This window comes from Hippopotamus amphibius, chromosome X (assembly GCF_030028045.1).
Source record: "Hippopotamus amphibius kiboko isolate mHipAmp2 chromosome X, mHipAmp2.hap2, whole genome shotgun sequence".
Taxonomy (NCBI): domain Eukaryota; kingdom Metazoa; phylum Chordata; class Mammalia; order Artiodactyla; family Hippopotamidae; genus Hippopotamus; species Hippopotamus amphibius.
The window spans coordinates 108,591,961-108,619,524 of NC_080203.1; the positions used below are offsets into that span (position 1 = coordinate 108,591,961).

Genomic DNA, 27,564 nt, shown 5'->3' on the forward strand with positions numbered 1-27,564 from the left:
TTTTCAGAAACCTTCATGTTTGCTTTGCTTTCTATACATGTTTAAGGAAAAGCTATTTGAAGAGAAATCTCAGATGTTTTTGTTGCTGTTTTTTTAAATACAAGTTTAATTCATCAATTCATTTGATTCCTTGAGTTTGCAAGTTATTGAAGACTTTAGAAAGAGTTGTTTTAGATAATGACTATAATTTTGGTACAACACTTAACAATAAAAAACAAAACATCTTTAATTTTATTTGAAGTGTGTGTCAATCATGAAGTCAGAATTGAATTGCTCTGGTCTTTACTTTCAATGAAAATTTCCCTAACTGCTGTTTTATATTTTAAGAAGAAACTTCTAGTGTTTAATAATACTTACTTTTTAAAATAAATAGTCTCTATCAACACTTCAAAGACTATGTCCATTTACCACATGAATGATAATTTAGGGCTTTGCCATATCGGTTAAAAATAATGCAAATACCATTGGCCGAGGTGAATGTACAAAGCAAGAAAAAGGTGATTCAGAGACCGGGAAAAATTACTTTGTTATATGTGTCTCTCTGTTCTAAAGAATCCACGGTATTCCTTAATCCCTTTGGGTTATTTAAAGCAATGTTTTTAGAAACAATTCAGCTGGAAGAAAAGCATGCGATTATGGTTAGAGGTCATCAGAACCACATTCAAATGTGGTTTACGAGTCATAGTGTGCCTAGTAGTGCATCTAAAAAAAAAGATCTAAATGCCTGGCATTGCCAACAATGTTCCATACAAGAACAAGGAAAGAAAGGTGTTCATATGAAACCGTACTATTTCATGTATACTAGAAATGTAGACCGTGAATCGATAAGACGTTCTTTCATTTGTTCGTTCACACGTTCAATAGTTTAGTGGTTCTCAGTCAGGGATAATTTATTCTCCAGGGGAATTCGTCAATGTGTGAAGATATTTTTGGTTGGCACATCCAGGGAAGGAGGAAGTGCTACTGGCATCTTGTGAATAGTGACCAAGGGTGCTGCAAAACATCCCACAGTACACTGGGCAGCAGCCTACAACAAATAATTACCCAGACCAAAATGTTGATAGTGCTGAGGTTGAGAAACCTGATTTAAACTAAAGTTACACATTAATCAAAACTACTTCATTCTGGTTCTAAACCCTGTGATTCATTAAAGAAAGTCTTGTATATTTGTATCATACTTTAATTAATATAGCCTATAGTATGGTAAATAAGTATGCAGGATATGCATCAGACAGACCAGGGTTCAAATCTCACATCCACCATTTGTTAGCTTGTGCCTTAAGCAAGTTTCTTAACCTCTCATGACTGTAGTTTTTTAATCTGAAAAATGATAATAATGTCTGCCGAAAGGCTCTGCAGTGGAGATTGAATGAGATTAATTAAAATGATTAATGTTAAGTGCATAGCATAGTGTTTGTACTTAGTAAGTTCTCAATAAATGGTAGCAGTTAGTATTACCTTTGCATACACTAAATCATTTGATCCTGACCTACTATGAATATCCTGGTCACGTACCATATTTCATTGTTTCTAAGACACCATTGATTAGAATAAGCATCGTTATTTTACCTGTCACTAAGAAAAAAGTGCTGCCAATTAGACTGTGGCATACCATCATTTATAAAAATGTATCCCAATTTCAGAGCAGTACATTTGTGGACATAAAATGTGGTTCTTAGAAATGATTCTTGTCAAGGCCATCAGCAAGTCTTCTTATATGCAACTGAACAAGGCTACCATTAACCACATTCAGCTTCAAATTCACTCACAAGCCTACAGGAACAGAAGCGCAGCTTCCCAGGAAGGTGGGATCAGGCATCTCTCTTCAGTGGGATTAGAATACCCAGTAGTTTGTACAACGTTCACTGAGCCATCCAGGAGCTACTCTCTTTGCAGTACCTGCCCACTCCCTTGAAAGTTCACGTAAAAAGAAAGGAGACTCGCATAGAGGTCCTGGATCAGCCCAGGCCTAGAAGCTTCATGGGTCCCAGGAGCCAATGTCTTATAACAGAGTTTCTAAGATCCTTGCTTTCCAGGATGTTCAATTATAAGAGTTACTGCACTCAGGGGATCCCCAAAACTATGGCTTACCTTTAGATATTTGTGGTTCAAATGTAGAACTCCTAAGCCAGGTATAATTTACCAGCCTTTTTTTTTTTTCCAGAAGCAACATTGCCTACTAACACAGTTGACACTCCAATTTTATCAGGTTTCCAGGGAAAATACAGCTAGAAAGTTCTTCAAAGGTCGAAGTCTGATGCTGAGGGGCAGACGTTGTTTTTAACCCTTTATCCACAATAATATCTCTCACTTTCATCCATTTTGTAATTAAAGATACTGAAATTAGAGAATTTGACTTGCCCCAACTCAGGAATTAATAAGCCTAGAACTCACATGTTCTTATCCCTCGTCTGATTACTTCCAAGAACACAGGAATACATCAAAGCAGGAGTCAGCAGACTATAGTCCAAGGGCCAAATTCAGTCCACTACATGTTTTTGTAAATAGTTATTGAAACACAGCCACGATCATTTGTTTATGTATTGTCTATGGTTGCTTTTACATGACAGTGACAGAATCCAGGTATGACAGGAACCATATGGCCCACAAAACCTAAAATACTTGTTTGTTGAGCCCTCTCTGAAGTATAACTATAAGTTCTTTGACTATGTCTATGAGTCTATATAAGGATATAAAATGTTGCTTGTGTTTTATCTTTAAAAATAACAACCCATGTACTTCTTCTGTGTACATGAAGATTTTTAGAGTTACAAATGCCAATCCTAACCATTTCTCTAGATCAGCCATTGGCTAAACTTCTTCTGCAAAGGGCCAGATAGCAAAAGTTTTAGAATGTGTTTTGGGATTTATGGCCCATATGGTCTTTATTGCAATTAATCAATTCATGCCAGCATTGGAAAGATAACCAGGCTCAAGAGCCCACACTCTTCACTGCTAAGGACTTAGGAACATAGTAAAACCTGGGAAGCACCAATTTCAATGAAAAACTGCTTCAAGCAGTGTCCTGTGTTGCTATTAAACTAGATCAGAGATTTAGTCCTCATTTAAGAACTGTATGTGTAAAGACTTTTGGAGTAAGTACATCAGGTTTCAATAAACAAATACTTCCCTCCAAGCAGTGTAGATTTAACAAACGCCCTTGGGAGTCTGCTCATAACTACTGTCTATTCTCTGCATTCCTTCAGTCTAATCTTAACACAGCAGCCAGAATGATCGATTAAAAAATAAGTCAGATCACTTCACTCCTGTGCTGAAAACCCTCCTATGCTTCCTAATATCACTCAGAATAACAGCCCAAGTCCTCACACAATTGCCCTGCAGGACCTACCCTCTCCCATCTGTCTGGCTTGCTTCCTGCTACTCTCCTCTTGCTCAGCAGACTCCTCTCACCCTGGCTTCCTTATAGTTGCATTGATCATGTGAGACACATCCCTGCTGCAGGGCCTTTGCACTTGCTATTTCCTTTGCATGAATTGTTCTTCCCTGAAATACTACTTGATTCATTCCCTCACTTCCTCCTAATCTTTACTCAAATGTCACCTTTTCAGTAAGGCTTTTCCCCTGGAGGCACTTTCTCAAATGTCCACCTCCCATGTTCCCTTAGCCCACACGTACATCTCCTATCCCCACTTGATGTTTTTTTTTTTTCTGTTTAGTACTTTTCATCCTTTGATGCCCCATAATTTGTATTTTATTGCTCATGGTTCCCATTAGAATGTAAATTTCACAAGAACAGAAAAATTTTGTCTGTTTTATTGACTGTTGTATATCCAGTATCAAAACAGTATTTAGAACATAATAGGTGCTCTTATATATTCAGTATATATTTACTGAATGAATTGATTAGTATGCTGGCAAGGGTTGGGTAAGATTTTGTTTGCCAAAGCATTCTACTGCCAAAAGGACTTTGAAACCCCCTCTTTATGAATGGAGGACTTCTACGAGTGGCTTCTGGATATCAGTCTCATTACTTGATGGTCACACCTATGCCCACTCTTTGGTTGGCCTTGAATATTCTGAGTGTGTACCTTAATAGATTCTATCTTCTTGGCTTCAAAACATTTGCCACTTTAAAAATCAATATGGCATTATATTTTGTATATTTGGACAGATTATTTTTGAAATCCATAAATCTCTAAATCAGAAGAAAGTCTCCTTTTGGTGGGCTGCCCTTGATTAGCTCAGAACGGAAAGAGGGAACCTGTCATTCTTTGTCAATCAGCTCGGCACGTACTTGACAGGCTGCAGTTACAGTGAAGGAGAGCCGTGTTGCTATGGTCTAGCAAACCTAATTGTAGATAAATAAAAGAACAGTCACCCAGCGTGAGGGGAAAGAGTAAGAAACTCAACTGCACAGTGTTGTGTTTTTCCATCCATCAGCCTTCATTTGTCAGAGTCTGTCTGACAATCTAGGCCAGAGAAGTCAGGCTCTAACACAATATTGATTCCATTTCATTTTTCGTTTCTTGCCACCCTTTTTAGCAAACAGTTTGTGTGTGGAATGAGAGACAGTGCAGTCAATATATGTGACTAGGGCACATTTATTTTAAAGGCTTACTTTCGTTTTTTTCTTCCCAGAAAGCCATATATTTGTTTGTTTGTTTGTTTCACTATAACATTGTAATTGTCAGCTCTTGCTGCAGTAACAAATGACCCCCAAATCCCAGTGACTTATAACAACAAACATTGATCACTCATGCAAGTGTCTGCAGATCAGCGGCAGCTTTACTCTAAACTATGGGTCAAGTTCAGATTTTCTCACCCTAGGCTGTGGGTCTACTCCAAATGTCTGCTCATTCGAGAACCCATGCTGAAAGAGCGGCTTCTTTGTGATACATTGTTCTCTCATGGTGGAAGACAGGAGCCAGAGGTACTAGCAAATCCTGAATTGCCTTTAAAGACCCAGGTCAGAGCTGTCATGTAGTCATGTCTGCATACAGTCCATTGATCTAAGTGAGGCACATGGTCAAGCCCAAAGTCGATGGGGAAGAAAGTGTATTCACCCACAGGGCAGACATGTTCACAAAGTCAGTTGATAATAATGAACTAGTAAACCAATCATAGTCTTCACAAATATCTTAGAATTTAATTGATTCCAAAATCTTTTTTTTACGTTTCAGCATCTCTGAAACTGAAGTATTTGCCACAATATTGCCTCCGAAGTTAATTTTTTTAACTTTGTTAGCAATTCATGAAATAATAATGTTCTCAAAATCCATAATATCTTAGACTTGATAGAAAAACCATTGATTGTGGCAGTTGACAAAATAGTCAAATGGCAAGAAATAGTCTTTATAAATAAGAAAACTAAGTAAAGGGGCACTTACGTTTGCTAAGGAAAAGAGTTGTCATCTTTATCTTGATTTTCGTTGTTTTCAGTAGCAGCATATGTATTTTTTCAGAACAGCTTATTTGAATTGAAAACTGCATTGATAGAGGTTATGGCTGTCTGTCTATCTGTGTGTCTATCTACCTATTCAGGTATTCATATATATTCATTTTTAGAACACCAATTAGAAATCAAAGAGTCATTTACTTGTTTAAAACCCTTTTCTGGCTTATCCACTAAGGTCCTGAGGGCAGTATAAAAGATCCTTCTTTCCTCTGGCTCTTTTCTTCTACTCCTGCACCATTTCTTCCCATTCCCCCAAGTGGGATCTCTATGCTGCCTCTAGTTCCAGTCTTTGCATGCACCAGATTCTCTCTTGACTACTTTCCATCATCCACCGCTTTGTCAACCAGGCACCTGAGCTGTTTGTGTTCCAAGCCTTTGCTCAAGCCTTTTTCCCCCATAAGGCCTCTCCCTACCCTCTTTTTGTCCCTCAAACACAGACCACATAATATTCACGCTTCCTAGCCAAGACTTTGAAATACGGTAAATATTAAATAAATGTTTGTGAAACGAACAAATGAATGAATGAATGTTGGAACATACATGAAAAGATGGTTTATATCCTTTTTATGTTGTGATATATATATTTTTACATATATATACACATATATGCGTACATATCAATATACTCTAAGGTTAGCAATAAGTAAAATGATAGAAATATAAATAAATTTAAGGTAATAAAGGAAAACAAGGCAGAATGTATCTCTCTTATATTATCCTTAGTGGCACCAAATTTCTAGTTTAAAAACAAAGTGTGCACAGAGTTTAATATTGAATTAGAAATACAGTAGTCAATGAATAATTTCTTAGAAAATGTACGTGTACATTAATTTGCATATGAATTGCAACTTTCATCTTCAAAAGTGTTGTTCAGTCTTTTTAAATCACTGCTTGTCAGACCAATACTACCAGCAATATTAGTAATGTTGTCTAATAAGAAATAAGACTGAAGGTGCTTAGAGAGTTACTCTATTTTGAAAACCTATCAAGGCTGGATTTTTTAAAAAATACACTGCAGTATTCTCCTAGTGAGTATTAATGAAGGGTTATTCCTATTACCTATTTAATAAAAATTATATACTTAAAATAATGAATGAGATTGTAGTGACCTGTCAATACTATGATAAAAAAAAAAAACTCTAGTTACATCATAAATGTCTTAACTCCTGGTGCACAGTCTTATATTGCAGGGGATATATTAAGAATAAGGCAGAGGAAAAAACTTAAATGGAAATGTTCTATTATTAGAAGTGAGATTTTTTTGGTTGAAATCCCACGAAGACTTTCTTGCCTGAATGTTCTTTGCAGCTGAACACTTTCTACTTACAAAAAACTGGCCACTATAATTAGCTGCGTTTCTATTTTAGTGGTGACCTCCTTCACCTTATCTTAAATCATATAAAGATGTGAGGCCATTTATGTGCGATAAAAGATTTTCTCAAACCAGTTCTCTGACCTGGATATCATCAGTTTGGCAATCATAAACCCACAAAGAAACACCCTCGGAGCTTTTTAAAGGCTGTGTAAGAATTTATTTTTCTGTGGGCAGTGACAGGATTTTCTCTCATTTATACACTGGAAGGATACTATAGAATGTATTGGAGTTAAAGAGGAGAAAAAATTAACATGATAGTAAGAAATATGACTGCCAATTTTAGCACGTGCTTGCACACACACACACTATACTCAGCCAAGTAGGGATAAAATAGAGGTTTAGTGACACACACTTCCTGGTAATAATATCAGCTCTGCCATTTGCAAGCTGTATGGCCTTGGACAATTGACCTAATCTCCCTCGGTTTTAGCATCTGCAAAATTAGATAATACCCTCTTTGTAGGAGTGTAAGTGTGAGGAAAAAAATGTATGAAATATACAGTGTTGAACACATGGTAAAGTTTTAGCAACTCTGGTTTGTGAATATTATAGCAGTTAATGTCACTCTAGCAGTTTGTTGATATTTTCAGCACAGCTAACGATTTTAGCAGCTCTTTCTTATCTTTGCATAGTCATGTGATTTGGCTGGGCTTTTTTGTTTGTTTGTTTGCTTTTCAATTTTTCCATGTCAAGTTTTAATTGCATGGAGGGGTATCAAATTTTTTAAATGTATTTCGCACATACTTCTATTTTTTTCACGATGATAATCAGCTTCTCATGTGTACTTTTTCACACCAACTTAAGAAAACTGTACTAAGGAACATTTTAAGGGAATTTAATTGGATTTACTACAGCTGACCCTTCAAGCAATAATATTCGACCCTCAATAACTGGCCTATCCTTTAACTAATAAATTCACACTGCAAATAAATGTGGTAGTGTAAATTGTAGAATCTTCAAAATAGCCTTTGTAAAGTGATTTATCAAAGGTGCATATAATTAGATATCTCGTTCTCCCAAAAAATTGTGAAGGGGAAGTACCCACAAAGAATTAAGAGCTAAACATGATTTCTCTCACCCATTGCTCTGTTTCTGTTGGGCCAAGTGTAAATCTGATCCAGGTACTTAAACTCTCCATTATTTCATTAAAGGACGAAGAGATGGCAATTGTGTTGATGGAAGGACATGCTACTAGGAAACATTTCTATAAATGGAAATGGTGTGACTTTGCAATGCTCATTCATCAGAGGACTAAGTCTAGGGTGAATTCAGTGGCCTGAAGAGGGAATATTTTACCTTCTGCAGGTGCAAAACAGACAGTTCACAAGGCATGCCACCTTTTCTGCAGTCCATATAATAAACACCTCCTTAGAACTTGGAGCTGTAAGTAACATCTGGGCTGCTCTTATGTCAGCCTTGCTGCTGTTTCTGTTCATTTGCCAGTGAAAATGTCATGAATTAAAATTTGTGTGTTTATTTCCTGAGGGACTTCTTTGTCACATCGAATGCAGTCTTTTAACCCTGGTTATTTGCCAGTGCCTTCTGAATAGTGGCATCGATTCTCTGTGATCTTTGGAACTATTTATTTGCGATTGAAGACTAGGGACAGGGAGAGAAAGGTGTTAGCGCTCATCATTTGCTGCATACCTGAAACAGTGGTAAAATTGTTGACTCTATGTGCTCATTTTATGCAGGTATAGAATTTATACTTGGTGTACTTATAAATTAACTTAAAGGAAGAAGGAAATACCCAACCCTCACAAAGTACACTCTGATTTTGAACTTGTTACAATTTTGTAAATTTTAAAAAATCACATTTAGAACTTATTATCATAGAGAGTGAATTAATACTTATAATTTTAGGTTTGTTTTTTCCATAATTATTGTCTCTAAAGGTGATGTGTGTGTGTGTGTTGCACACGTACCCATTTAACGCATGGAGTTAGTCTTCATGTCATGGACCCTTTTAACCAAAGTGCCTACTTCGCACTGCTGTTTATTATAAGAACTGAAGAAATAATCCTTCTCAAGATCATGTGATGAACAGCCACAAGTTACAAGACATCCTACTGTGCCATATAAGATTACTGTAATTTGGGTTCAGAGGACACCCTGCTCAGATGAGCTGGGAGAAGACAGGTACAAACACGGTGGATAAAGGAAACAGTGGCATGAAGACACGTACACACAGCAGTGCTGGGAGGTTACAGGGTAGGAGAGGGAGGAAGAGGGATATGGGTTAATCAGGAGTTGCTATCTGAGGAAGATTGCCTAGGCCCTGACTGACGCCTGACATTGATTAATCAATACTCCATCCTAGTGTTTAACAAGTGTTCCATCTAAAAAGTCTTCTGTAGTATTTAACTTCACTTCCTTCAGCTTCAATTTATGCCCATTTCTTATGTCCTCTCTTCAGGAGCGCTAGACAGCAGCCACTAGCAAAACACTTTAGATTCATGTATCTGAAGAGGATGTTTTTTTTTTCTTTTGTTGTGTGTTGTTTTTTGGTCATATGGTCATGCCTTGGTCTTCTCCAGACTAAGGAAAAACACATTTTTAAAAATAATTTAATCATTCCTCCAAAGGCCTATTTAATTTGCTTAACAATAAGCCTTGATACTGTGCTTTGAATGTTTACTCTTTGGAAAGAAAGTTAGTAATTTTGACAGTGGTGTGGAAAGATTTATTTGGTTTCTATTTCAAAACAAAATTTTGGATCCAGAGCCCAGAAGAGAATCCTGTTAAAATAAATTTGTGGAGTAAAATGGACATCAGGATTACTGAGATTATGGAAGCTAACCATAGTATGTATCCATGTTAATCATGTTCATACATCATCCTTCTCGTTATTGCATTTTACTTTTCTGAAAACTATAAAGTGTCTGTGTTTCTATATAATAGTATTATGATGTAACTGAAGAAGATTTGGGATACATTTTTTAAACTTGTGAGTGTTTCACAAAGACCTCCATTTCTTTTCTCTGCACTGAAAACTACTTCGTGCGTCTATATACTGTGCAGAAATTGATCTGCAATACATGTGGAGTCTCCAAGGGTATATTTAAATTTAGTAATTTTATTGCTAACTGTGAAGTTAATCTGCACTGTATATGCTCTTTTCCCCAGGAAACTGAAGTAGCAGTTCAAGCTAAACAGCCGGATGTGGAAGGGATTTTGTCTAAAGGGCACCATTTGTACAAGGAGAAACCAGCCACTCAGCCAGTGAAGGTAATGAAGCAACCTCTAGCAATATCCATTACCTCATAATGGGTTATGCTTCCCCTGTTGTACATTTGCCATTGACGTGGTCTATTTATAATCGATGAAATAACTTGTAAAGAAATATTGGCCATCCTGCAACAGCAGAGGCGAAGCTGTCTTTTGGAGCAACATATCCTATTTATATATTGTGATCTTAAGGCTATTAACGAGTCATTGCATTAAAGGACTCATTTCTGTCCTAGTGTGCTACCATCAGTACAAAAAGTAGTCCCACCTTCAAGGTAGATTAAATTCTTTGAGGCTCTATTGCTTTGCTTGCCAGCCTTGATGCTTTTCGTATTGTTTGGCTTAATTCGAATCAAGCTACTGCGTCATACTGTCTGTCTCCACCAGCTGTAAAGAATCACAATATGGTCCCTGACCTTTCTTTTCTCTGTTGCTCTTTCTTATGAAAGAGGAAAATCGGCGTTTAGGCTTCAGTACTTTATTGGGTCAAGAATTTTTAGTGAAATGTCATGTAATTGCTTCTCTCTTCAGTAAAAAGATGGCCTGTGAGAAAGCCTCCTGCTTCTTTCCTTTCTCCATGTGCATTTTGAAGTCTAGGACACATTTATTCCCAGGGCTATTACACGAGGGAGAGAAGTGGAAAACCAGCTCAGTTTTCAAAAAATAGCTAATCGATGCTTCCATTTGCAAATGAGAGTCCAGTGATAAATAGACGTTAGGTATAGGTTACCTTAGTTTCTGTACCTGACCAAAATTATAATGGCTCCCATTATGATGAAGGTTCCTAAGAGCCTGTAATGCTGGCTGTTTATTGATCAGGCGTGGTTTCTCTAGCTAATGTTGCAGGCTGAGATTTAGTGAGCCTCACCCTCATGTTTAAAACTGCTCTAAAACAGTGCAGGTCAATAACCTCATTATACAGAACTAGTTTGTCCTTGCAAATAACATTACCATGACTTACACTCTGTCTCCAAGGTCACTGCTTATGCTTGGCCCAAGGCTCATTTCCAGAAAATTGTTTGTTTTCCTTACAGTTTACAAGGGGCTTTTCTCTGAGGTAAATTTCAAGTTTTAGCCTAAACGCAATGTCCAAACACCAGGTGCTGAAGGGCACAGATTTCCTCTGCAGATATCAATAGACATTTATACAGGAATACATTGTCCCCTTTCCTAACCTCCCCCCAAGATAATTTGCATCCAGTCCAGGCCTGGTAGAATTTCCATAAAGTAGCAATGTGTACAGTATTTAGATTGGAGAGCTAGAAAAGGTCCTGAAAGCAGCAAATTTCAGGGTTTCTTTTGATGCTCTAGAGAAAACCAGTCCCCAAGCAGACACCTTTCTTGATGAACAGAGTGACTTTCATAGCAAGCAGTGAGACAGACAGATGGGCCATTTTGTAGGTCTGCTCTACCTACTCTCGTTTGATCCCTGAAGACTTGATGCAGAGTTTGGTATAATTGTTAAAGGTTACAAATATGCATTTCAGTTGGCTTTTGCTTTTGTGCCTTTGTAAAAAGAAAAAAACAAAAAACAAAAAAAACAGAGGGAGAGCCTTAATTGAAAGTCAATGAGAACATTTTTGTTTTCATTGTGTGTAAACAACCCAAGCAGTGGAGGCTAATTTATCATACCCTCAACTCCTGGGTCACTGTAAGATCTGAACTGGGATTCACCATGGTTGAGCCTATTTAATTTCTATGGTACCATTAGTGACATAAGAGGGGAATTACCTTTCTGAAATGAAAGAGAGAGCAAGGAGGTATTCAGGTCCTTCTCTTTCATATCCCTTGAAACCATTGTGTAGAGACAGCCCTCTTCTTTCTTTTCTCTTTCCCTCCTTCCCCATGTCCTCTTCAATCAGTTCCTTGTGGGGAAAAGCACAGCTTAAGCGAAAACTCATTCCTGCTCTACCATTTACCCCTCAAGTTTGGAGAGGAATCACCCTATCAACTTCATAGTGGCAAAAGGGCAAGATTGATTTGGAGATCGGGAGTGTGGAGAAATTATTCACATGCAACTTTTAATAAGGGCCATGACCTTGGAAACACTTGAAGATTAGCTGGGGCTTGTGGTAGCCTAAAACACTAGAGGCTCAAAAACTACCTCACCGTTCAAAACCTGGAACCCAGCAATACAAGGTATCAAGCTGTGGGGACTGTTTACACTTCTGCATGGATCAAAAACTTCTTTTTAAAGATAAGGGATGATTTTTCTAAAGGGTGAACCTTGCTCTGATAGTACATAAACAAAGCTTGTTTTAAACTTTGACTTCATATATCAAACTTTTAAAATTTTGCCCTTCCTAATGCCTTTCCTCCTTAACTTTGAGGTTTCTCACTCCTTAATAGAAAGGAAAAGGGTACAAGTAGCCTGCAATACATTTTCACGAAAGAAGTTTGGTTTTTGTTTTGGGGAGGAGGTACATTTAGGAACTATAACAATTATAAAGAAGATGGTGATAGTCTTTAAAAAGAAAATGAAAATCCCTCATAATTAGTATGTCCACCACTCGCAGACGTTCTAATTAAGGACACATCAGAGAATGATTCAGTTTCTTAGAAAATTGACTGTCTATTGGCACCTCCACATTCCACATCAGACAGGCCGTCTGCTTACCTCCTACGCTCACCTCCCAAGCTGAGTCCTCTTTGGGAGCTGGGCTTATCCCTGTTCAGGTTTTTTTTTCCCCTTTTTTCTTAACTTTATCAACTTCTCTAGGATTTCTTTAATTTTCAAAGATGGTGAGTTTTTAGTTTCTTTTTTTTTTTTTTTTTTTGTCATCCCTAAACTTCTTCCTTATTTTCTCTGAGGACTTCCTGATAAAGACCAACTATATATTATGAGACCATTCTACTAATGACATAAATGGAGCACTAGATCTCTAATGCAAAATTACTGGGAAAATCTTAGAATAATATGATTGAAGAAATAAGCATCTTTGTTTTGCTTTCTGTCTCCTCTCTCTCCTACACCCACACCCACTTTTATTTCATTTGATTTGTATATTGTTCCTTCATCTTAACTTCAAAAGTTGTTGGAGATTGCTTGGTTAAGTTCAATAAATAGTTTAACATTTTAAGTTATACTTTCGGTAATAATACTTTATGATTACGTGGGTAATCATTTTAATATGTTCCTTTTTCCGCAGAGTAATGAGTAGGTTCCTCAACAGCACCAAATTTAGCAGTTAAAAAGCAACAAGAACAACTGCCATCCGTAGCAACAATATTGACGACTACAAAAAAAATTCCATTTCTTATTTGGTTTAAAAACATGTTAACTCTCTTTTGAACTTAGGCATTTAGATAACATTTTCTTCTATTCGTACTTATTCTTTAACTTAATTTGGAACACTTCTCTTTCTGTTAAAAATTTTAAAATATGTGTATATATTCTGAAATACTTATATCACCTTCCATTATTGGAACTGAGAACATTAATGGAATTTAAAATGTCTTAGTTACTTGGTAAAGTGATAAGATCACACCAGCTGGTTTGCTATGCTAACTTTTTATATACATTATCCAAAAAAAAAAAAAACATGAATCTAATAACATATTTTATTACTGCTTTTGAATTTTTTTTAATGTAGGAGAAAAAAGGTGTTAGGAGCTTTCTGTATTTGGCCAAAGGGTTCCACCCAAACCTTTAACACAAAAATAATTACTGTAAACAAATGGTGAAGAGGGCAGTTATAATCTTCCAGGCATCATTTCCTCCAATATAAGCTGCAAAATGACAGCATCATTAGTCATTTTCAATTATAGTCGATCACAACCAAGGATGTTTCATTTTCCCAGCTGTTTTGTTGTTAATTAACTAGATTAAGCTGTTTTGTTTTTTTTTTTCTCTTGAGTTTGTTCTACTGCCAACATCAACATCTTAACATTTCTAAAAACTTCTTTGGGTTTATTTTTTTGTCTGATAATTTAAAATACATCACTCACAACAGATGTGCATCTGAAAATTTATATGTGGTATAGCAGGTCAAGTGGTATCTTATTGGTCAAAATGTTGCCCAATTACATATAACAATTATAACAATATTTGGATTTTGCAAGTCATCTATCAGGTATATGATCTCATTTACCTGGTGCAACTTTTTTTTGGTAACATCAGAATCAATAGCAATCAACAGATATGTGTTTGGCCCCGCAAATGAGGAGATCCATTTTGACTGACTCATTTGATAAACACAATTTCCAGGTCAATGATAGTAGAAACAGTTCAAAGAAGAATTCTAGAGAGTAACAATATTAGAGAGATTTTATAATTTATTAATACATGAGTAGCAGAATTTCATTTTTTAATGCAAATTAGCTTTACAACTGGGTAAAATGTCTTGACTATGAGAGATTGAATAAATGGTAATCACTTATGCTTCAATATAAGGAGAGCCTCACTTTCCCACCGAGAAGATAGAATTTGTAAGAAATTTTTGAGCAACTATTAGAATCATTTAGGAATGTGGATGAGATTGTCAAGGGCCTAATTATATTTAATTTCTTAATTGATTAGCACTTCCATATTTGAAATTTCACATTTTATAAAATAACACACTAATTAGGAATATTGCTTTTGCTACATTTGTATTTTATGAAGAGTTCATTTACACTCTTTCATATGTGTGTGTGTGTATGTATATATATGTGTGTGTATATATTTTTTTTTCCCAAAATTCTAGAGCTTACTGTCTTCCTTCTAAGTTATTTGCAGTATGGCAGTGTTTGGATCCCTGTATGGTGCTGTTAAAGCTCTCTGTCCAAAGACAACTAGGAAGATACCCATAATAAAAAAATCAGGATTATTTAGCTTACTGTAGCAAGGGAGAAAGCCCTCAAGAGAGACTGTGGGGCATCTCAGTAAGAAGGTATTGGAAAGAGCTGGCTGGATGATTCTGAAGAGGAATTAAGGAAGTGGAAGCCATTTTGGATTAGATGCATTCAAGAAATGGAGTCCATGTGGTGAGCGGGTATCTAACACTTTTTATCTAGAAGGTGAAAGGATTGAAACAGGGCAAAGATGTCACTGTAAAAGAAGTAGTAGTGCCTCATATTCGTCATTTTTGTGGTGGCAGAGTGGCCTTGTCTCTGTCTCATCCCAAACATGGCCCTGGGGTGTCCTAGTCTCTAATTTATTTTCTGTGCCTGTTTTTTATGTTCTCTTGGGACCATCACACCTAGCTAGCTGCCAGTTACCAGAAGGACCGTTTTTCACTCCCTCAATGTTATCACTGGAGTATTTATCCCTAACTTCAGTGCCCATTCCCAAAATATTAGGAGAGAGAATCTTTTCCTTTTTCTTAGATGTGAACTGTTTATCACCCCATCAGAATAACTTATTGTTTTGCTTTCTAAAACTATCTTTTTTTTTTCTAAAACTATCTTTAAAAGACTTGTTTACAGTGACCTTCACTACTGGTAAATGTGAGGTTATACCCTAGGAATAACTGCTACTGGTTTATCAGTTTTCTTCACTTCCTTTTTTTTTAATTAACCAATTCTTGCAGATGACTTCTATAAGCATCCCAAATTCATATTTCTTGAGATTATTTCAGGCTACTGTGCAACTTTGTTGTTCAAAATAAAACAATTGAAAACCAAAAGACATTATAAGCTAATATGAACTGACTCTTTTGTGAGGAACTATTTTGGGGAAAAATCTCAACGTAGACTTGTTCAGTAGCTCATGCTGGAACTAGACAAGCATTTTAGAGATCTGAATTTCACTTCTGGTCCTCGGTTGTTATTACTTGCATTTATAGAGACAGACATGGAGACATAGATGTTTCAATTACAATATTCACATGCATGTCTGTGTATATAAAGGCATTGGTGGATTCATTTATTTATGTAGCAGATATTAACATCATGCCAAACATTGACACAAGGGAAAAATGTAAGATTTAAAAATTTTGCAAATCCCAAACTCAGGTAGTTTAGAATTATATTCCATTTTAAATTTAAAAAGGAAACCTATATTCAGAAATAATTTTTTCTTGCAATTAATTTCTGCTCTTCATAAAGAAGAAATTTCACATTGTTTGATATAATTGTCTTAACATTTAATGACTACGAGTAAATTATATATGATGGAAAATAATGCCCAGGTGCAAATGCCACCTATGACAAAATTAGCTTTGCCCTTTTAAAAAATGATCTCAAGAGTTTCTCCTTTTTGGTAAAACATGAATCCACCATGGCTGTTGAGTTTTGAGCTCTCGTGAGGAAAGCCTGGGATCTGCAATTTGCTTAGCTTATTCAAAGTTTGAAAACTCAGGAAACCTAATCAAGAGTAGGACTTGATAGCTCTTATCCCACTGATTTTATATTTAAAGATGTTGGAATTTAGACATACATTTAATTCCCTTAAATTTGGTTAAAGATTATTAACATGATTAGAAAATTATTACCTTTTACAAATTTTTATGAGCACAGCTTAAAGTTTATTATGTGAAGAATGCTGCATTAGTTGCTGCAGCTAAACATTTTTTGCTACCCAAAGGAACTTTACAGCCTAATAGAAAAGATGAGAGAATAAAAAATATGGGCACATGCCAGAGAACCAAAAAGCAAAGCAAAACCAAATAAAAAAGGACTTGCATAATATGTAAATAATCAATTTCAACTTTAAAGTATACCAGGTACTTGAAGAAGTTGTGAGAGTGTCTTTATGACAAGCTGAATCAAAATCTATAGCCACTTCATGTGATGTTGTTTGCTAATAATTATGAAAGATTGGGGAACATAAACTTCTGAGCTTCTTGTGTTTTTGTCACTTTGCAGTATCCTCAGATGTTTGTGGTACATTGGGGGTTACTACTTAATTTTTAAAATCTCTACATCTGAAATTATATGAATACCTCAGTGAACCATCTGGAAATAACAGTGGGCAAGATAACATTCTAGTAAATGAATAGACCATTCAGAGTTTTATGCATTAATAAAAGGGAATTAAATATATAAACATGGTATTTTCAGGATAGCCTAAACCAAATATTTTAAGCATTGAAATATTTTCTTTTAAACTCTTTTAATGAAAACTTTTATTGACTATCTTCTGTTTTGCTTCATTAAGCAGTGCATAATACCTAACCAACAATTTTATAGTACTTTACAGTTCACAGAGTCCTTCTCATGTAAAATATCTCATTTAGTTTCTCCAACAAAGCTTTGAGTTGGGCGGTAGTGTTATATCCACATTTCAAGGGTGATGAATTTGAGTGACCTACCTGATTTGCCAGCGATCTCACAGCCAATAGTAATGAGTTAGGACTGAAATCCAGGACTTCTGATTCTAAAACTCAGTGTAATTTAAATTTTTCTCAATTTTCAGGGTCATCATTATAAGCATCAATTATTGTTCTCTTTCACTGTGCAGTTATTGATGCCGAAAACCCGGCCTTTATGCGCTGGTGCTGAATTGAATCTTAGAGACAGAGTTTTGGGTGGAGTAGAAAAGATTATCTTTATTGCTTTGCTAGGCAAAGGGGGACACAGCAGGCTCCTGCCCTTCGAAACTGTGTGTCCCAACCTAAGGGTGTTTGGTGAGGAGTTTTATAGCAATGGTTCAAGGGCAAGGTTGCTGATAAGGATCAGGGTGTGTGCAAGGCCTGCCCTCCTTTGATGTGACCTCAGGGGGGGGTTTCTGCTCAGCTTCTGTGGTTCTCGAGGTTATCAAACTGTGACCTTCTCTGGAATGAAGAATGCTTCATCAAGTAGTTAGCATCTTCCTTTTGGTGGGGGTTTTGGTTCCTCAGAAGAGTTCAAAGATATTGTTATGTACATCCCTTGAGGGGGAACCAGGACCCTGCCCCCAAGGCTGCACTATTGTTTCTGGACTGCTCCTCCCTTGTCTCCGCATCCCCTTCCTACCATGATTAGCAACTCTGCAGACCTGCCCTTTGGAACTCAGGGAAGGTCACAGAGGCTGAATGAAGCCTATGTCCTACAAACAAGAAATAGTGGACACAGAAAGACTTTTGTGCCCAGGAGCCCCGCAGGGTCCTTCTCAATTTCATTATGCACCTGAAATATGAAGCTCAGTACTGATCACTTCAGCTGAGACCCAGATGAAGTAGTTAATTTTCTTTTGGAAGCCAGCTTGTAAGATAAATACTTTAAATATTAGAATCCAACTCAATGCAGAGAGATGCTTATACAATGAGATGAAAGTAAAACCTAAGCCAACTGTAGAAACAGCAAATTCCCATCTCTCCTCACCCACTCACTATGGGGCCATATGCTTGTTGAGTTGAAGAGTGGGCAGATCTCAGCAGTATGTAAATCTATCTCTAATCTCTCTCTCTCTCTCTCTCCCTCCCTCTCCCTCTCCCCCTCTCTCCCCCTCCCACCCTCCCTCTCCCTCTCCTTCTCCCCCCACCCTCTCTCCTTCTCTCAGCATATATATGTGACTTCCTATAGATTACATGATGTATGATGACACTTCACCATCCAGTGTACTCTTATCCCTTCAATAAGTGACCAAGATCATGATATTTTCTACTTATCTACTTTTACATTTATTGTCTCTTCCCTATTATCTATTGCTATTTTTTGTTATCCACATGGTTACTTCTAGTTTCTCTTAATATTCTGTCCCTTTGAACTCACTGCAATTTTGCATGGGAATCAAAAGACAAAATATGTATATATTAATTCACTAGCCTTGGTAATATTTAATTCTCAGTGTTTAGCTCTGATGTCAGAATGGAAAAATACCTTCTGCATGTCATGACTTTCAATGGTAGTTTTCCTCAGTGATCAGAGGCATTTTTTGTTTGCTTTTGGATTCAAGGCTTATGTTTTAATAAATAAAAAGAGTTATATTCATTGATGTGATAGTAAATGTTTAACAGCATGCACTCTGGAAGAAGAAATTAAAAGCCCTGATTTGGCATGATCTCAGACACATTAGAATAAATAACCTTAAGAATATAAGATGATAGTTACAATAGGAAGTGATGACTTTTTAGTATTTTCGTATTTATTCCATTGGCAGCTTTTCTTAAGTGGGATTCCTCAAGACAATTAAGTCCTATAGAAAATGATTTAAGGACCTATTTTATTTGTCAAGGATGGTACCTATCTAGTCCATTGTAGATGCTTAGGTAACTCGTTACTTATAATGGACACCTTAGGCTTGGGTCCTGGACAATCAGCGTCAGCATCAACTGTGAAATTGTTAGAAATGTAAATTCTTGGGCCCCACCCAAGACCCATTGAATCTATTGACTCTCCCCGCAATCCGCAATCCGTTGAGAAAGTTTGCCCTAGGACTTTTGAGTCCTCTGCTTCCAGCTAGTGGAAAAGGAAAGAATGGGTGGTGAAACCTCACTCATTTTTTAAAAGGGTCAGCCCAGAACCGACGATATTACCTCTGCTCACATTCTACTAGCAATAAATAATCTTATGGTTACCCAGTGGTGCACTGGAAGCAGCTTGTATCTGCTCATGAGGGTCTATTAGCAAATTTTCAGGCATTTTGTGAGCTACTTGACATTCTCTTGGTAACTTAAAACTGGCCATAATGGGAGTATTTACACCGCAGAAATTAGAAAACACTCAAATCAGTTTTTTTCCCCAGAGAACCAATTGTTAACATATACCAACACCATCACTGACCATACACAGCCTTGGCTAACTCTGCTGGGGGCTTTGCAGCTAAAATGACCCTCAAAATGGTCCTGCTTTGAACCAAATTGGCTGAGTCTTTATACGCTCACCTTGATCAGTCCTTGAATGAGGGCTACCCTGGGAAGGACAGGCCCTTGGACAAGGCAGATCTCTGCAGCTGAGACAGTCCCTGAAGGGACTGATAACTGAAGGATGTCTACTGACATCTTCTTCACCATTTGGGCAAGAGTCCTTTCTTAAAGTAGCCTCTGAGAGGCTTCTCCTCATGTGTACCAGAGCCCCTTGCTCTAAGACTTGCTAATAGGATTGATCTGGGGTGAATCAGGGCAGTAAGTATTTTTAATGTTCTCTGGAAAGTTCTTGTATGCAGCCACATACAAGACACTATTTAAGAGTCAAGCCAATTGCAGAGATGACACTGGTTTTTTGTTTATTTGTTTTGCTTTCAATAATGTTTGCACTCTACTTCCTTTCCGTGAAATTGTGCCTGGAGCAAGACCCTGTATGCAGCAAATGATGGATAAAAATTTGTAGTGTGGTTGGCTAAAATAATTAAAATACCTTTGAAAGGAATTCCACCCAGAGAGGTTAATTTAGAAGTAAAATACAATAGAAATACAATAATGTATTCACAAAATAAGTGAATAACTTCATGAATTAAGTTACTTCGAGATGTTAATCGAATAAATAACGTGTGCCTTTCTATTAAAGAGGAAGTTAGAAGATCTGAGCTCCGAGTGGAAGGCGGTAACGCATTTACTTCAAGAGCTGAGGGCAAAGTGGCCTGGCCCAACCCCTGGACTGACCACTCCTGGAGCACGTAAGTATGCTGCCTCACATTCTCTGTGGCTATAGACACCTGCTCAGAAGCACAACAGTGAGATGAACCATGGGTAAAAGGGAAAACGTGTTGCAATTCTGAAAAGAGGAATGAACTTGTGTTATTTACTCTGCAAAATGTCTTAGAGTAGGTTGCTTAGAAATAGACTGATTCAGAGTATGGAATGACAAAAGTGTTTTGGGGCGTGTTCTCCAGAGGCGCACCTACAATGAAGAAAGGCCCATGGCAGAGACAGCAGGAGAGGCTGAAGGGTGGCTTGACTGCAACAGAGGCCTCAGCCAATTCCACAGGAGCCTTAGAGCTGGGGTGGCTCTGAAGAGCTGTTGCAGGAGAGGGCCTGGCTTTTGTATTCCTGAACCAGCCAGTCATTGCCCAGGGGCTGCCCACTGGGAGGAAAGGGAGATCTTAGATGATTCTTCTGGGGCCAAAGGCAATTCCAAGTAAGGAATACCATCAACAACCAGTACTCCCAGTAGCAGGGATGGGTGTGTTGTCCCTGAAGAAGGAATCAGGGTAGATTTCCAGAGTAGCTCCCAAGACTAAATATGTGAGGAGCCCATCTCCACAAATCCTATATCCTTTAGATAACCTTCTTCAAATATGCCTATACAAATTCCTGAAACCACAGAAACACACACAGGCCTCCTAGCACTTCCCTCTGTCCCATTTAAAAACAATCTTAAGAGCTCTTCCATTTTTAGTTTAAGAAAAAGAAAAATGGACCGTGACTGTCATAAGTAGACTTGGGGGAGGAATGTTTCTTCATTTAGCTATAATCTTAACTTTTGTTTTTACTGAATATTTTCAGTCTATTTTATTTCACTTTCTATTCATTTGTTAGTAGAAGGTATGCATAAAATCTCATGGCAATGTTAAGACTGGCTTTGAATCTCATGGGCAAGGAGCCAGAAGACTTCTCTGCTGTACCAATTCTATCATTAGGCAGAACTAAAAAACATCTTTGGTTGTTTTTTTCTGTTACTGTTTTTTGCTTCCATCGTTTTCTTTCCTCCTTCCCCCCTTCCTTCCTTCCTTCCTTCCTTCCTTCCTTCCTTCATTTCTTTCTTTCTCTTTCTTTCTTTCTTTCTTTCTTTCTTTCTTTCTTTCTTTCTTTCTTTCTTTCTTTCTTTCTTTCTTTCCTTCCTTCCTTCCTTCCTTCCTTCCTTCCTTCCTTCCTTCCTTCCTTCTTTCTTTCTCTTTCTTTCTTTCTCTTCCTTCCTTCCTTCCTTCCTTCCTTCCTTCCTTCCTTCCTTCCTTCCTTCCTTCCTTCCTTTCTTTCTTTCTTCTTTCAGCCTTTTCTACTTTTCAAAGACCAGATGATTAAAGTTTTTAACTGTGGTGACTGGTTCTTCAAATAAAGTTGATTTTTCTTTCATGTCAAGTAGAAATATAGCACATTGGAAAGATCACAGCCAAGGTAGCACAATGATAATTCAAGAGAAGGCATAAATAGTGCTTGGGTTAAAAGATGCTATACAGTCTGAGGACAGTGTGTCTTGTGTACCCCCTGGGGTTTCTAAGAAGTCATCAGAGTTAGATTTAATGATATTGGCTACTTGAAAAGGATGTGCAAGCATCCTTTTTTTGATTTTTCCTTTCCTTTTTTTTTTTTTTTTTTTTGCCAATCTGGGACACCAAAATTGCTGTATCAGGGTTTATAGTCAACTAATTATATCAGGTTTATTTCTTTTTACAACCTGTAATTTTTGGTTTCCTCAGCACATATGCATAGTTTGTCCCTATATCATCATTTATTGGTATTTGTTCTTTAGCTTTCTTCTGTATGTTCAGCCTAAGACTCTCTAACTCTGTAAAGAGATTGGGTTCTGATGATTTGTTTGTAAGTTTGTTGAATTCTGAACATAAGTATGGGTTTATGCCCCTATTTAAGCTACTGTCATGTGGTTGGAAGGTTCCAAAGGCAGAGCGCAGAAATTTATTTAACCTGTAAAGTACCTTGATGTCACAATAATGTTTCTAATGGAGAATAGATTCAAAGTTCCAGTTTCCGTTTCCAGAAACATATGTAATTCATCCACTTAATAAATATTTATTGAGTAATTTCTGTGTATTGAACATCACACTAGATGCTGAGCATTCAGCATAGAATACATTAAGGTCCCTCCCTTCGTGAAACATACATAGTTGACCCTTGAACAACATGGGTTTGAACTGTGTGGGTCCACTGATGTGCAGAATTTTTTCAGTAGTAAATGCTACAGTACTACATGATCCACAGTTGGTTGAATCTGTGCATGTGGAAGAGCCTCCCAAACGGCAGAAACATGGATACAGAGAGCAGACTGTAAGTTATCCATGGATTTTGGACTGTGCGGTAAATTGGCGGCCTTAACCTCAGTGTTGATCAAGGGTCCTCTGTACTCTGATTAGAAAAGAAAGATGATGAGCTATTAAAGAAGAAAACAGATACTATCTTGATATTGTTCAGAGTTATAGAGTGTAGTCCACAGATTGATATCAAATGGGCACTTGTTAGATATGCAGAATCTCACGCCTCACCTCAGACCCAGTGCGTCAGAATCTGCATTTTAATAAGATCTGTCGGTGATTAGTTTGCACGCTGAAGTTTGAGAAGCACAGTTATGGAGAACAAGAAAACAGGGTAAAAAAAAAAAAGAAAAGAGAGTAAGAGGAAAAGTTAGCGGGAATGAAGACATGATTGTCTGTAGTTGGGTCAGTGAAGCTTTTCTATTAAGAGAATGCTTAAGAACATGAGAAAGTTGATGGAAGTGAGCCGTGGCAGAGTGTACCAGGCAGAGAGAGAACAGCTAGAGCAAAGGCCTTGAAATGGAGCAAGATACAGGAATAGCAAGAAGACCAGTGAGGCCAGAGCAGAGGGCAAGGGGACCCATGGCCAAAGCAGAGGGAAACTACATCTTTCATCTCTCCTGCCCTACTTCCTTCTCCCCCAACTAAAAGTCCCATCTCCCCTACTACTCCTTCCCTTCCCCTCTACTTCCTCCACATTGCAGCCAGTATGGAGAGTCTGAGAATGCCCTCAGCTCCAAGCCACTCGTGATAGCTGGTGGAGTTGGGGCCAGACCTAGAGAAGAACTGAGGGAGAGAAGAATTTTCTCAAAAGCAAGGCTTTTCATTCCCTATAGCAAACTGACACAGAGCTGGGCATAAAGTAAAAATGTTAAATGCACAAATGTTAAATCCAAAGGAGTCAGATCCAGAGCTGGGCACCAAATTCTGTTCCTAAACTCAGGTCCGGCTGGTCGCTGCTTGAAAATCAATACCCGAAAGGCAGTTGTTGGTGGAAAGGAAAGTTGCTTTTGATTAGAAAGCCAGCAATATGGGGAGAAGATGGACTCATGTCCCCAAAAAGCAACTCTGAAGATTCTGCTCGGCCATCAAAGTTTTAAAGGGAAAAAGGGAAGTAATCTCAGTTAATCATTGAGATAGTGGGTCAGAATTATTGCTATCCTCCCCTGCGTGCATTCTTGTCAACTTCTTCTTGTTGATTTTTCTTTAAATGTTATCTTATTCACACAGTTTGTTCATAGGATTACCAAAGGGGAAACTAGGGAAGAGATCTGATCATCTGTTAATCACATATTCTTCACTTCTACTTCTTTGATCTATGGAAACAACCAACAGGTTAGGCAAGGTATTGTGTGATCAAAAGATTTGAAAGATGTGCTAGGGTCAGAGATGAGTAGAGCATGGCGGTGCCTGGTTTAAAGTTAGTGACAAGACACAAGGGGCTTCCTGCAGAGAACTCTTTCCTGCAAAGCACTCTTCCCTGCCAAAAGCTTATAAAAATCAAACATTCTTTTTTCTTTAACATGGTGGTTTAAACATCGGAATTAAGAATTGTTTAACTTTCTGGAAGTCAGGAATATAATCTGAAATACATCCAATATGGAAAGGGAAAGTATAATTTGTAATACAGTTCTGATATATGATTATTATTTCATGTACTATATGGTAATACAATATAATTTATCATTCATTGTAGTAAGTTTTTTCCATTCCACTCCTGCTATCATGCTAGCTGCTTTTACATATATGTCTTTATCCTCAAAATAAGTGCTAAGTATGCATGGTTATACACAGTATTTTTAAGGTAAGGATCCCAAGGCTTAGAGGGGAAATAGTTAGATGAAGGCCACACAGCTGGGAAGAAACAAAGCCAGGATTATAATCCAACTGTGTCAGCTTCCAAAGCCCGTGTTTTGTTCTGTTTTGCTGTGCCTTGCACTATCTGTCTGTCCAAGAACCTAATGGAAATTCTAGATATGAAGGCAGCTAGCCAACAGTTAATGTTATTTAACTCAGTCTTAGATGTACGACGAGTAAAAATGAAATATGTTTCTCTGTCTTTTCAACTTGAGTAGAACAAATCAGTTTACTCTATTTGAATTTCTTAGAATCATAGAACTCTGAACCTAGAATAATCATTTAACGTATCTAGTTGAATATATTCCTTCTGTATGTGTGGAATATATTTCTTCTGTATGTGTGGCCCCCCAGTGGGCCTTTTTAAAAATACTAAACCAAGCTCCTTTATGACTGCTTACTGAAATTATGTAATATGATGAGGTGGTCCTGCCTGAACTGTATAAATTGTTTCAATTTGCAGGACAAATAGGCATGCTGGAAAAAACTTTTCACAGTTGTTGCTTAGATACTTAAGTATATCACTTTTCTATCTCTGCATAAAAACACCCCAAATGTAATAGCTTAAAACAACTGTTATGTACTTGCTCATGATTTTGCAGGTCTGCAGTTGGGCTGTGATTAACTTAATAGATATTATGAAGGTCTTGCTAGGGGTCATTCATGTACATGCAGTTATCTGGCAACTTAACAGAAGTTAGATGGATTCACTCAGGTATGTGACAGCTGGCTGTTGGCTGGAGAACCTTGGTACTTCACAAGGCCTATCATCCTCCAATAGGCTGGACTGGGCTTCATTATATGGCATTCTCAGGGTAGAGTTTCAAGAGGATGAGGGTAGAAGCTACAAGATGTCTTGATGCCTAGGCCCTGTAATTCATACAACATCACTTCTGCTACATTCTATTAGTTGAGGCAAGTTTTCAGTCCAGCCCAGATTCAAGGGGTGGAGAAATAGACTTCCCCTTTTGAAGGGAGGAGCTGCCACGTCACTGCAAAGGGATGTGCATACAGGGATGGAAGGCTTTATTGTGGCCATCTTAACACCCAGGCCACGACACTGAGGAAAAGGGGGGAAAGCAGAGATCAAAGTGCTGGCCTATACCATACATCAAAATCACCCATTTCTTATTAAAGCACAGATTGTGGGGCTTCAATTCCAAAGTTCCTGATTCAGTAGATCTGGGGTGACACTTGAGAATTTGCATCTCTAAAAAGTCCCCAGAGGGTGCTGATGCTACTGATCCTGGGTCTGTACTTTAAAAACTACTGCCGTAGACTCATAGTGAGTGGGGAAGGGGTTCATTCCTGCTTCCTGCGTGCAACGTAGTGCAGAACTTGAGTGAGAGCCAGCACTGTGGATGCCAAAGGGACCTCCATGTTGTTTCAGTACCACCCACCCCAGGACTTTGTAGCTTGGAAGTTCAAGTAGATGTACAGCACACTAAGCCTAGGCAGTATTTGCCCAGCAGAGCAGCTCAGAGACCTGTGGGGAGAATAGCCATGCTAATACGAAGGTCCCCTGGAGACTCTCATAAATGTTTAGATAGGCAGGACTTTGCATAGGACTGAAGGCCTGCTTGGCAGATGGAGGCAAAGAGCCGACAAATCTGGTTGTAAATGTCAATGTGAATCCTTTCTTATCCACAAGCTGCTGGGTCTGGGAACATTCACATTCCACAATACCTGATTTAGCATTTCCGAAAGAAATTGTATGTAGAACATGCTTCATGTGAAGAGTCCAAATCAGAATATTGGTGTTCTTCAAATTTCCCAGGGTAATAACTATGAAATGAATGACCATTATATAAATAGACACATAGAAGTGCCATTTAATAGAGGTTTCTAGTTGATTAAACACTGGTAAAACCATCTCTTCCTGTAATTAATTTTGGAGAGAACAAGTCTCAAGTGTAATTAGGAAAGTGCTGCATTGGAGGTCAAGAAGCCTAAATTCTATTCTCAGCTGTGCTACCAACTAGATAAGGGATCAACACACTGTTTTTGTAAAGAGCCAGATAGTAAGTATTTTCAACTTTGAGGGTCATGGGATCAGCTTGGTCAGTATATACTGAAAGCAACCAAACCACAAACAATATATAAATAAACAGGCATGGCTGGGTTCCAATAACACTTTGTTTACAGAAACAAGAAGGGGGCAGGTGGAAAAATTTGGCCCTAATGGCCTACCCATATCCCCTCAGCACTAGTCCTTCTTGTAAACACTGAGGCTTCTAAATGCAAATACCTGTGACTCTGCCCAGGCACTTTCTCTTGCCATAGGAGAAGCTCACCCACTTGCAGAGCAGGTTGGAAGTGCTGGGAAGAAAGCCTCCCTGGAACAGTACTCAACCATAGATGGATAGAAGTTAATGGATAAATATCACACCCTCTTTATTCCTTGGGTAGAACAACTGCAGGGCATGGTTCACACCAGAGGTCTTCAGTGGGTTGAACCGCAGTTGACCAGAATAACCTGTTTATTAGCACGCCCTGTAGAGACTTCCTTCCCATTCCTACTCAACTCCTTACTCTTCCACAACAGCTTTCTGGTATCATCTACCAATTAAACTACTTGTAATCAAATCCTTGTCTTAGAGCCTACTTCTGGGTGACCCGAAATTAGTATGAAAGATCTTAGAATTAGTGCCATGGTTATACTTTTTAAATGAGTTTTGTTGTGATTCCCGTTTCATAGGTGAGAAAATCAAGGGACAGAAAGAGAAAATAATTTGTCCAAAGTTACAAAGCTAGTAAGTGGCAGAGTGGGTATTCAAAGATACATCTCTGTGATGCCAAAGCTTATGCTGTTACTCAGAACACACTGTATCTCAAGCAGTGTTTTATTTATCTCCATCTGAATTTTTGAAGGCTATACACACATAACATTATTTATACATTTATTATTTGAACTTCACTTGC

At 37.8% G+C, this 27,564-nt stretch overlaps 1 protein-coding gene across 5 annotated transcripts in view; it reads left to right on the plus strand.

The window, feature by feature from the left end:
- The window catches only part of DMD (dystrophin), a 1,940,210-nt gene that overhangs the window by 1,251,504 nt on the left and 661,142 nt on the right, over nucleotides 1-27,564 (plus strand). For all 5 annotated transcript variants that reach the window (XM_057717394.1, XM_057717395.1, XM_057717398.1 and 2 more), the window contains 2 exons: nucleotides 9,918-10,019; nucleotides 20,367-20,475. In XM_057717394.1, the coding sequence (XP_057573377.1) occupies nucleotides 9,918-10,019; nucleotides 20,367-20,475 (211 nt within the window). The remainder of the gene's footprint in view (nucleotides 1-9,917; nucleotides 10,020-20,366; nucleotides 20,476-27,564) is intronic.